Raw genomic sequence first — 12,658 nt, 5'->3', positions numbered from 1 at the left:
AGTTAAAAAAAAAAAAGAAAAAGAAAATCAAGGAAAAAAAAAAGATGTAGTGCCCCCTTGAGGAGCCTGTGGAGAATGCAGGGGTATTCGCCTACCTCACCTCCATGGTTGCTAACATGACCACAGACATAGGGGACTGGTGGTTTGATGGGTTGAGCCCTCTACCACAGGTTTTACCCTTGGGAAGACGGTTGCTGCAAAGGAGAGGCTAGGCCTCCCTATGGTTGTGCCTAAGAGCCTCCTCCCGAATGCCTCTTTGTTGCTCAGATGTGGCCCTCTCTCTCTGGCTAAGCCAACTTGAAAGGTGAAATCACTGCCCTCCCCCCTACGTGGGATCAGACACCCAGGGGAGTGAATCTCCCTGGCAACGTGGAATATGACTCCCGGGGAGGAATGTAGACCTGGCATCGTGGGACGGAGAACATCTTCTTGACCAAAAGGTGGATGTGAAAGGAAATGAAATAAGCTTCAGTGGCAGAGAGATTCCAAAAGGAGCCGAGAGGTCACTCTGGTGGGCACTCTTATGCACACTTTAGACAACCCTTTTTAGGTTCTAAAGAATTGGGGTAGCTGGTGGTGGATACCTGAAACTATCAAACTACAACCCAGAACCCATGAATCTCGAAGACAGTTGTATAAAAATGTAGCTTATGAGGGGTGACAATGGGATTGGGAAAGCCATAAGGACCACACTCCACTTTGTCTAGTTTATGGATGGATGAGTAGAAAAATAGGGGAAGGAAACAAACAGACAAAGGTACCCAGTGTTCTTTTTTACTTCAATTGCTCTTTTTCACTCTAATTATTATTCTTGTTATTTTTGTGTGTGTGCTAATGAAGGTGTCAGGGATTGATTTGGGTGATGAATGTACCACTATGTAATGGTAATGTAAACAATCAAAAGTACGATTTGTTTTGTATGACTGTGTGGTATGTGAATATATCTCAATAAAATGAAGATTAAAAAAAAAATACATTATCTTAAAAATGAAAATAAAATGAATTAAAATTTGTGGGACATAGTTAAAGCAGTGCTGAGATGGATAATTATAGGACTAAATGTTTCTATTATAAAAGGGGAAAAGTCCCAACTCAATAATCTGAATTCCCGCTTTAAGAAACAAGAAAAAGAACAGCAAAATAAGCTGAAAACAAACAAAAGAAGTAAATAATAAATAACAGACATCAGGGAAATTGAAAAGACGTCAACAATAGAGAATATCAATGAAACAAAGAGCTGGTTCTTTGAGAAGATCAATAAATTGGCAATACTTTAGCAAGATAGCACAGAATAAAAGAAAAAAAGCACAAACTGCCAGAATCAGGAATGAAACAGAAGATATTACACAGAGCCTGCAGACATCAAAATTAGAATATACAGGGATACTACAAGCAACTTTACACACATAAACTGGAGAACTTAAATGAAATGGACCAATTCCTTAAAACACACAACTTACCATATGATTATTCAGTGAGCTACTTGTTAACATTTCCCTTCTACAAACAGAGAAACTGAAGCTCAGAAGATGAAGTAAATTAAGCAAGTTCAGAAGCATCTGATTGAAAACAATAGCTGGACTATTTAAAAACTAGTTATACTCATTGGCGGTTTGGAGAACTAATGTTTGGCAGGGAAAACTTGTGAGAATTTAGTCTAGAAAGAGCTTTCACTTATTTGGCTGCAGGCAGAAAATTTGTACAGCCTACCCACTGTTTTCTCCTGTTAATAATATTGTTTTTTGTAGGTCAAATGATACCCACTCTAATTTTATGGCATTTTAATGAACAGTTTCCTATAACAAATGGACCCAAGTCAACTTCTTACTTAGAATTTTGGTGTATGTTGCAAAGAAATTGATCATGCATGTAAAGTCATGTCTGTGTCTAGACAAAAATTGCAGTTAAAAAAACCAATAAACTGGAGTAAAGTTAAAGTCTAGAAAAATGTGCAATATATCTATCCACTATTAGGAGAATTGGTAAAGCCTTGTATTCAAACTAAAACTCAATAGCTTTATTAAACATGAACTTGTGGCCCTTGTTTCATACTACCAACTGAAAGACTTGATGTAGATACTAACTCATATCTATTTATTTATTCAGAAATTTATCCAAAATATCTTGGACATATTTGGCTATACCTGCAATATTCTCAGACAAAAAATATATAACATGCTTCTATTATTCATTATTCTAAGAACTCATTGAACATTTGCGTCTGAAAAAGTATGTCCATTTCTGGGACATTTTCTAGAATTGATTCTAGGTTTTCTTATTGTCCTGTCTCTTTGTTTTCTGGATGAAGCTGCATCATGTGCAGAAAGAACCTCCATTCATTGGCCCAAACCAAGGCTCTAAAACAGCCTTCTCTAAGAAGATGAAATTGCTGGGATATTTGCTGCATCACAGAAGATCTCGAGGGATTATACAGATGACTGGGAATGAGTCTGGAATAAATTTATAGAAAATATCTAAAAGTAAGCTAAAATGAGTCAATTCTTAGCTGAGCTGGGAAAAAAAAGGTGTGTAGTAAAGAAAATAATCATTTTTACCACATGGCCCAACTGAGAAGTGTTGGCAAAATTAAAAAAAAAAGCAAATATTGATATAATCAAAATTCTGATACAAATATTTTGGAAGGATGGGCAGATAGAAGGGTATGCAAATGTGGTGAGTTTGGGGAAAGGAATGAGCTCTGTGTCAATAAATAATGTCTAAACTGAAAAAATCTAGTAGTAATCTAAGCATATTAGTTTGCAAGATGGAGGGAAATAAAATAATCAATTAAAAGATGTGAAATTTGTCTCAATTGAGGGAAAATGTGGGAGGCCAAGGGACTGCTATTTAAAAAGGAAAAACAAAAAATTTTGTTCAGCTATTTGATCCCTTGAACTACAAGCACTTATGAAATACCCAGAATATTGCATCGAGGTAGAAGTTACCAAGTGTCGTGATTTGAATTTTTTCTGCATTTAATTCTTCAAATTTTATTCTGCAGGAATTTTCCCTGCTATGGTTTGATGGCAAGTGAAACTGATGATCATGGAGTACTACATTTTATTGATTAGAAACAACGAAATACAATACATCATGGCAAATATGTGCATGCCCTACAAAAACCAATTACTCATAAATTGCACAGCAAAACTGGAAAAAGCATTTTAAATAGGGGAGCCATACACTATCACTCAAACAGGGACATAAACCAGGTATAAACCAGGATTATTTATCACCCATATACACAAATTATCTTTTTGTACAATACCTCACAAGGTAGTTAGTGCTTTGAATATTTAAAAACATGTATGTAAACCAACCTTAAATATTTATAACATTTCTTTAGAAGGTATTGCCATTTATTCTGGAAACTGCAGTTCTGCCTTTTGGCTCACTAGTAAGTTAAAAAAAAAAAACTTTTTTTTCCAGTAAATGTTCAATAGACTAAGAATAATTCCAAAGAAGAGTCCAATGAAAAATATACTCATTTATACGAAAGCCTGAATGTAACAGTCAATCCTTCCTAGACATGACATTTTAACAATGGCCAAAATAACGATAATAAAACAATGATGTTACATGTTTGTACTGTTTTATATTTTTCAAAGATATTTTCTTGTGGCTAGTGTGGAAAGAGGCTAAAGTTTATACTCACAATTTAGCCTCTCTACCTATACTTTATAAGCCTCTTTATTCTACATTCTCTTCAACCTCGTTGAAATTTCGTACACACAGTACAAAATACAGCACTCATTATAAACCAAGGAGAAGCATTTTGAATTGCAATGATTTTGAATTTCAATTTGAACCCTACTAGTTTGGAAAATTACTGCAATTCAGCTGTAATTTTTATTTAATACAGTTCTATATAAACCAGCACAACTTTTGAGACAGTAAAAGTAAACCTATAAAAATTATTTTTATCTTACTTTATCTTGTAAATTGATAGTCAGTGTATTTTAAATTTACATGTGTGGAAACTTAGTAATAAACTGAATGATAGAAAACATTCTATAAATTTGAATCTTTAAAATGAAAATTGTAGTCTTCACCTGCCTCCCACCCATAAACATGAGAGAAGTTGTCTGACGGCTTCACTGATGTTAGCAGAATCAAAGGATACTCACTGTAGGTTAATAAGACTTCTTTCCCCGACAAGTGTGTTCTCCATAATGACATTCAACAAACAGACCTACCTACTCAGCACTCAGCGATCCCCTTTCATTGGTTACTTTAATGTAAATACTGAAATAATGGCATTCAAAGGAAACACAGCTTTTTATTTTTGTTGTATTGTATACCAGCGTAAATTACATATGTGAAAAAGAGTATTAGGAAGAACCTTGCTTTCTAAGCAGCCACTTTCAAAGAGACTTAGAATATAAATTATTTCAATTCTGATCTCTTCTCCTGTGGGTCTGTTTCTACCCGTTTCCTCAATGACAACCAGAATAGTGGGCACAAGAGATTAAGAGAAAACAAAACATATAGGAGGTAGAGTCCCCAAACTCTGGTGAATTAAGTATAATATTAAAAAATTTTTTAAAAAAGCTAAAATGAAAATGTTCTAAATGAAAACATTCAGAGAATGTACATGAAGGAACGGAATTCTGTCAGTGTAAAAGCAGAGTGTAATAGGAGCAGCAAGGAGGCAGAGAATTTTTGCAGAATTTTGTAGGTTCTTGAAGCCCCGAAAAACACTCTGAGCTCTGCAGAGGAAGAATATACAGAAAAGAAGAAGGGACCAAGTAGGTAGTTCTCATTCAAGTTTTGATTGAGAGATTTAAAAATAAATAAAGCACCCATGGAAAAAGAGACAAATTCCAAATGTTCTCGAGGCTTTGCAGCAATTAGACGGTTTGTCACAAAAGTCTTCCATGGAGCCACGAGGACAAGCTCCCAGGACGATGCCGAATGCTTGTGGAGTTCACATCCCAGTACAAGTTTTCTCTGCCGGAATTTTCTCTGCCGGAACGGGATTGACCTTTCCCCACGTTACAATGGTGGCAATGTCTTCCTCCTCAAGTACATCAATCTTTGAGAATTTGGTTTTCAGAATCTTCCAGAAAGTAGTAGTTTCATTGTCTTCAACTTTTAGGAAAAAAAATAGTTTAGCTTTTAAATGATACTGTTTCTTTGAGCCAGCTTCACCCTACATGCAACTTATTAATCCAGCCATGAAAACTTGCATAGGTCCACAACACAGTAGAATGTCATTTCTATTCTGCTATTCTACTCTATTGGGGGAAACCCTTCATGAATCCAGATATAAGGATCTGTATGCAAACATAATAAAAATGAGAGTTGTTAACTCCTCTTGCATATATACAAGTGCAACTGGGAAATGGTTGTTTTTATTTTTTCCCTTCTGAAACAGATAGGGCCTGTCAAAATGTCTGTAATTCGGAGTAATTGCACTATTTGGCAGGCACAGTATGTAATATCACAAAAGTATTCACTGATGTACTAAAATGGAAAATTACAAACTTAGACTCTGCGTGGACAACATGAGAAATTGTTTTTGCATCACTTAAGATTTTCATGCCAGATCTGCAACTTTGATACTGAAATGCCACTTTTATCAAAATGAGTAATGAACCTTTCAGAGATGAATGATCACATTTTTTTGGAAATGACCATGTTGGTTTCAAGATGACCATGATTATTTATTCAATTTCATTAATACTCTTCATTGTTTGCCTCCATCTAAAATTTGGACAATATCAGGTATGGTCTCCTTTATTTTCAGTGGCATTACTGGGCTGTCTTTGGCCAAATCATGGTACAGTTCTTCCTTGTATCCTTCTATTCTTTGATCCCCTTTCCTGTCTCTGTCTCCTCCCAATGCTCTCTTCCTTCTCAATTTTCTACCCTATTAACCCATACCACCACTTCCAAGTATCATTATTTCCCTTGTATTCAAATTTCACTATCAAAAAAATTAATAATGCCTAAGTGCCTGACCCCTTTAAGAGAATTAATTTATTAAAAATAATTCTCAAAAATAAGAAAAATCAATATTAAAAATATGAAGCTATTTTTGGACCATCTTCTATAGTTGTAGAAGGCTAGGCCTGGGCACAGTGGCCAGAATTCTAGATAGAATCAGAGATAAATAATAATAATAATAGTAATAACAATAATAATAAAAGGGAAGAGATTTCCCTGGCACTTTTAACTTCCTTTTGATTTTTCATTTATTCTGCTGCCAATTACCCTTCCGGACTATGCTGATATAGCAGATTCTAAAAGTGGGGAGAGAGAAAGAGAGAGAGAGCTAACCTAGATGCACCCCCATATCCACTTTTGAGTTGGTTAACAAGGACTGCCTTGGAACATCATTGCAGCCAACATTTGTTGGTAACCTCCCCAGCTTCTGGGCTCGCCTTTCCTTCCTCTGCCAGTACTATGAATTTCCCAGCAATGTGTTTTGGCCCCACCCCCAGCTCTAGAAGTAGAACATTTATATAAATTAAGCCATTTCATCCTCTCTAGCCATGACGCTATTTTATTGATGGACAAATAACCTGATTTGTTTGCCATACTAAAGAAGCAAATTTTCTTGCAGACACAAAACAAGGATTATGAATTGCCAAGAGTTATTAGCAGCCTTCTTGGAAACACTGGGAGAACCCTCATGAGAATTAGGCCAACCCCAAGGAAGTCAACCCAACACCAAGGGAGTTGATCCAACACCATAGAAGTGGCTCTAACACCATGGAAGGCGATCCAGAAACCAGTGCATGCCCATACTTAATTCTAGACCATTTAAGCCCTCATAAATAAGACTTGCTGAAGCGTGATTGTCCCCTGGATTGTTTCATTACATGATTCAATGAGTTCCCATTTATGTATAAACTCATTAGAGTCAGGTTTTCTGAAACATTTCTGTTAAGAATGTAATGCACTATTTTTCTTGTCAAATGAAATAAATTAAATCAACCTGGGCAGTGGGAAGAAATTTCCCAAAGATCTCATGTACCTAATAGTCATTATTAATTTGCTCAGATCAAGGAAAAAGCTTAGGGTTTAGTCTTTGGTCTACGGGAGAAGGTAGGATAGTTGACATAAATATCCTCTCCTGCGCCTTCCAAGTGTCGATTGGTCGAGATGGGACTTCTGTAGTTGTTGGCTGGCTGGAAAGACAAACAGCAAAGGATTTCAACAAGGCACTGCATTTCAAGAGCTAATAAAGATATTCAAAACTTAACCCCAGCCTTCTCTATTCAACCTTGATCAAGTCCCCATTATGATTAATTTCATAAAATTCTCTTCAACATACTGAATTTGTTAGTAATCACATTCTTGATTTGCTGGAATCTGAGTGAGATGCATCTGAAAACTAACATTGGGTTATGAATTATCTGTTTAGATATATAGCTCCCATTCCCAAGGTTAGGCTATTTTCTGTATTTCGTATATGGAAAGTTTTGTATTGTATTTTATTATGGTATGTACCCATTAATGTCTGTTGAATGAATATCTTAACAACTTTAAAGTATATAGTGTCCAAGCTTGAAAAACAGGTTCTGAACACAAGGAAAGAAATTAATGAAACAAGCTGCCATTCACTTTAAAGATGATGCTATACAATCATTAATCTCCACTCTAACCAGAGAAGAAGAGAGGCGTCCTTTGGTAGGTAATTTGGACATTTAGAGTAGTTTTGGTGTTTGCAACAAGAAAGTGAAAGGCAAATGCAAGTGCCTGTCTGAACAAAACAAAAGAATCAAGATGGTTTAACTTCTTTATCTTTCACAGTTCCACTTACTATCTGGTTTTCTAACCACCCTTCAAAATATTATCAAGATGCTACAGGAACCTGAAAAAGTTTAATATCTAACATAGAAATTGAAAAGCTGCTTTTCTCACTGAAATTCACTGCAATAAATTTGGCTTTGGATTAGTTTGAATGGGCAACATCTAAGGATGAAAAGAGGACCCAAAAATTGTGTATGACGAAAGCACCAGTCTATTGCCTGATGGGATGGCAGATGAAAAAATTCAAGGCTTCTTGACTCTGTATAAAGTGGTGTCAAGAAACAAGCCATAAATTAGAAAAAAAAATTTTTCCAAAGAGCAACTACCTAATTAAAAAAAAATAATTAATCTGATAGGTTACTAAGAAGTCTGAAGCACATGTATCAGACGGTTAAAAACTCTAAACATGACTTTGGGGACAATTAGCATTCAACTGTAAATGATTTAATTGAAGAGAAATTGATGTAATTTTGGATAGTGCTTGGGGAAAATGTTTTATTGTGAAATTTTATAAAACTGAATATGTATTAAAGAGCAATAGTTTAACTATAGTAAAGATGATGAGCTTAAAATAACAATCACTCTCATTGGCAAACCCAGAGGGATGTTTCTACTATTTTAATGAAACCAAAAGAGGCAGGAGCAAGGTAGAGTGAAAAGAAAATTTTTACAGTTTATCAGACAGCAGCCCATAACAAAGGTCTTTAGCTTTATAATTGAACTTGAGCACTCATTATTTAATAAATCCACCCAAAGGCAATAATAAAAGCAAATATCACACATTGTGTCCTTCTAAATGCATGAAATGCTTCTGAGTCTTTTATGTAATATATTTTAATTTAATTGGATGAAAAAACGTGTCCAACTTGACACACCTATAAAGTAGCAGAGCTGGGATTTGAAACCAGGATGTCAGCATTCAGGATAGGATCCATCTATTTCCCATTCTGCCATGCTGTCTCCCCAACTTCATGTGTAGTGTTGATTGTTATGTTAATGCAATTGGTATTAATATAAAGCAAATTTTATCTTAAAGGGTGCCAATAAAAAGAGTATAGTTCAGAAAATAACTAGTTCCTTAAATAGCTGACACTTAGATTATAAGCAATTGCATGACCTATTGAAAGGAGAATAAAAGTTAGTATTGCTAACTGCGAAATAGAGTGACTTTTACAGCACACAAAAGGGAAAAAATGACAATTCTAAGTAAACTTACCCTATTCTGTGTATACCAGGCCTCCTTATTTAGAACTCTTTTCTGTCTCCTTCTCCTTCTGGGAATACATATTCAAGAAAGGATATTAAGATATTATACTTAGCACTATTGTTATTTTAAATACTCCATACTTCCCCTGCCCATGTGCACCTACTAAATGTGTTGAAGTAGCTATCCACGGTTGCCTTATACATACTAACCAAAATTCCATTGACCTAAATTGTGTTACATTTTCCCTACCTTCTCCAAGATGTTCATAGATGGGAAGGGAATTAAATGGGTATCCATTCAGTGTACATTAACACTTAATCTCAGGGATTTTGCCAAAGAATGATTCATAATGGGTTACTACATAGACAGTTCATAGCCTTCTCCAAATAACCTAGGGCTTATAGATTTCTCACGATTAAAACTTTCTTCTAAATGCCAACAGTATAAATTCTTGGATGACAATAATTAAGCTTTGTAGGAGCTTCCAGGTGTTATTTTAACCACGTTATGGATCATTTTACTTGGATTTCAACACAACCTTTTATTTAATAGATCAGAAAACTGAGGCATGAAGAAGAATAGCAACTCGCCCAAAATGGCATGGTTGGCTAGTGGCTAGTGGACAGATCCAATCCACAGCAATCACTTTTGGGCTCTACTAGTTCTGGGGTCACTTCTTTAGGGCTGAATGGGGTCATCTAGAACCATACTATTAAACAAACTCGCCACAGTTCCAATGAAACCTATGAAGACCTAACATCATGATGAATCTTAGAAGAGAAAATACAAAAGGAGTAAAAAGACAACTGTAATTAAATGCAAGAGATGAACTAACAGTTTCCAAGTATTTGAAAGGTGTTATGATGGCAAAATGGTGACTATCGCTTCTTATCTCCCCAAAGGAATAAAAGATACTTGTCAAAAAAGAGAAGAGATGGGTTAGACGCAAAAATAAGGATGATTTTTTAAATGATGAGACTGAAATCTTGAAAACCTGGCAATATTCTCTAGCCAAGGAAATGTTGTTCAGGTGATGGATTTGATCCTCTCATGGTGCCTTCTAGTTGCTGTGTCAACATAATCACAAAGATCCTCTTTAGTAAATGGCTGCATGAATGTGGTTAAAAACTAACGTTTCTCCAGTAGATGTCAGTATCCATTATTCATTGAATAGTACTATGTACAAGGCATGTTTCCAGGTGTTCTATATAAAGCCATTTAATCCTCAAAAGAAATCTATAACACAGATGCTGTCTACATATGATATGGATGTTATCCTCTTTTTACAGCTGAGGACATTGAGACACAGATCTATGATCTTTGAGCTTTTGTTAAATAATAGTCCCCAAGGTTCGTTATCTCATGATACAGAGTCAACTTTCTCAAATAGGCCCAAATATCTCATTAAAAATAAAATAAGCCTGGAGTACACAATGTGATGAAAACAAGAGCTTAAACTCAGATGATCTGTGTTAAAGTTATGCTCTACAATTTACCAGCTGAGTTACTGACATCTCTGAAGTTCAGTCCTGTGTCTCTAAATTAAAGACAATAAAAATATTACGGTTTTTTCTAGGTTGACCAAGAGTTCCAGTTTGCTAAGACTGGGGGGTTTCCTGGGATGTGGAACTTTCAAGGCTAAAACTGGGACAGGTTTGTCCCCCTACTTGTTATGAAACTCAAAGTAGACGATGAGTGTAAAAACAAGTGTCTCACATTTTGCAGGGGCTCGCTAAATATGAAATTTCTCCCTAAAAAACACAGGTATCAATCTACAGAATATATTTTGGCTCTGCTCACGTTTACCAGTCCTGGGGCACCGTGCCTAGATCATCCATTGATATCAGTGTTATTCTTATCTCTAAATGCAAACACAAGTAAGGGGCAGTGAACTCCTCCAAACAACCCTGTACACACCGGATGGCAGGCACTCAGCGTGAAGTAAGACTTCGCTTTCACTCAGGCACACTGTCTGATTTAACTGGCGGCTGTCCAAACCAGTACACCCAAAGCTGCAGGATTACTTTAAACGGTCTCCAAGACAGCATCGAGAAGGTCACTGCTTAAGTCCTTGGGTCATTTTTCAAAGCATTTCCAATTGAAGTAACAACCACAAACTGATACTAAGGACAAGGTAGATAAAACAAGTTCTTTTTCCTCTGTGGCATTCCCCTATTATTATGCATTCAAGTCCACTCATCTTCTTTTTATCACATTTAACCAAGTGGCAAAATATAATCTAGTCCCATTTAGCTGTTCAGGTGAAAGTGATGCATTTTCATGGAGAAAAATCCATCATGTCCAACATCTGTGACCCTCCGGAGATCCATTCCTGTCACTGTCCCTCTTATTTATGTGGCCCGTGTTCCCCTGTGAGCCTCCCATCAGCTCTGCCCTCCGTGTGTGTTTTATCTGCCGGGGAAAGCACTAGAGAAATCCTTGGCATCGCTAACATCCTGGGTTCCTTACCTCTGGTTACTCACTTCTGACCAGTGAAAGACTTGAGGGCAGATAGTGATGGAGAGAAAGGTAAAATGACTCTTCCATTTTTCAATTTATTAGACAAGGGCTTATTGACCATCATCCAAGATTGGAAAGATTGGTGCCAAATGCTAGGAAACACCAAGAAATGAATGAAATCTAATCCCCACCATTGTGGATGAAAATAATTAGAACGCAAAGCAGCAGGTGAGGGACGATGGGCTCGGGCGGTGGCACCAGGTCCACCTGCTGGGACCGGGGTCTAGGATGGATGCACAGAGGCAGGTGTCGGGGGGCTTGGAGGTAGCTCAGGGTTAAGGCTAAATATGGGAGAAAAGCATGTCGGTGCCATACCACGTGGGGGAAGAGATGGAAGTGTTTCAAGAATAAAAGTTACACTTTTAGCAAAATGTGTCGACTTTGGGGGAAGCAAGTAAAGCAGAAAATCCAAATTGAAAACGAGGCTGGGGTCAGAGCCAAGGGCAGGTTTAATGAGCTTTAACTTACTGTGGCGGCAGGGAGGAGATAGGAAAGGTTTGTGAACAAGAGAAGGGCATGGCCAGCCCTGCTTTTAAAAGAGGAACCAGAGAAAATGGATGGGCTGGAAGCTGAACTCTTGCTTCACACCCGGTGCCTTCTAGCCTTCGAGGGCAGGGGACTTTGGAACAGTTGTCTGCTCTTTGGTCTGTCTCAGGGAAGGAGCCCAGACTGGAGAGTATTACAAAAAATCAGGTGAGCGGTGAGCAGGTCCTCCAGAGAGGCAGAGGCTGGGGCATGGATTGGAGATGATGGAAGAGGAACATTCTGGAAAGCCAGGTAACAGAACCGCGTGAGCATGCGCACACGCATTTGGTAATACTGGAGCAGAAAAACGGAGATGGATAATTGCATTCAACAAAAATATTTTAAGGGAGTCACATTCGAAATTTAGATAGCAAAGGTTTGATTCCTTCCCCCCTTTAAGAAGTTAACACTTTAAGTGGAATACAAGTAAAAGGAGTCATTCCAATACAATATGATTACAGCTAAGTGCAACAAAAGCCTAGCCAAGTGAGCTGATAAATATGGGAGAGTCAGAAAGGGTTAATAAGAATATTCTAGAACATTCTCAAGTGTGCCACAAGACACTTAAAGGTAGGAAACTTTGGTAATGACCAAATGGCCAACTACCCTCTCTAAAGTAATCCCCCAACTCTCTTATCCCTCAGT

The 12,658-nt window shown here is 37.0% G+C and overlaps 1 protein-coding gene across 7 annotated transcripts in view; it reads right to left on the bottom strand.

The window, feature by feature from the left end:
* Window positions 1-3,046: 3,046 nt before the first annotated feature.
* The window catches only part of CD226 (CD226 molecule), a 98,269-nt gene continuing 88,657 nt past the window's right edge, over window positions 3,047-12,658 (bottom strand). For 3 of the 7 annotated variants that reach the window (XM_037806234.1, XM_037806232.1, XM_037806233.1), the window contains 2 exons: window positions 8,978-9,035; window positions 3,047-7,136 (listed from right to left, as the gene is read on the bottom strand). In XM_037806234.1, coding sequence (XP_037662162.1) covers window positions 7,023-7,136; window positions 8,978-9,035 — 172 coding nt within the window. In that variant the 3' untranslated portion in view covers window positions 3,047-7,022. The remainder of the gene's footprint in view (window positions 7,137-8,977; window positions 9,036-12,658) is intronic. The other 4 variants (XM_037806230.1, XM_037806236.1, XM_037806235.1 and 1 more) reach the window with 4 other exon arrangements.

Source organism: Choloepus didactylus, chromosome 16 (genome assembly GCF_015220235.1).
Source record: "Choloepus didactylus isolate mChoDid1 chromosome 16, mChoDid1.pri, whole genome shotgun sequence".
Classification (NCBI taxonomy): domain Eukaryota; kingdom Metazoa; phylum Chordata; class Mammalia; order Pilosa; family Megalonychidae; genus Choloepus; species Choloepus didactylus.
The sequence above is the reverse complement of the archived record's forward strand: the minus strand, read 5'-3'. Positions and strand labels throughout refer to the sequence as shown.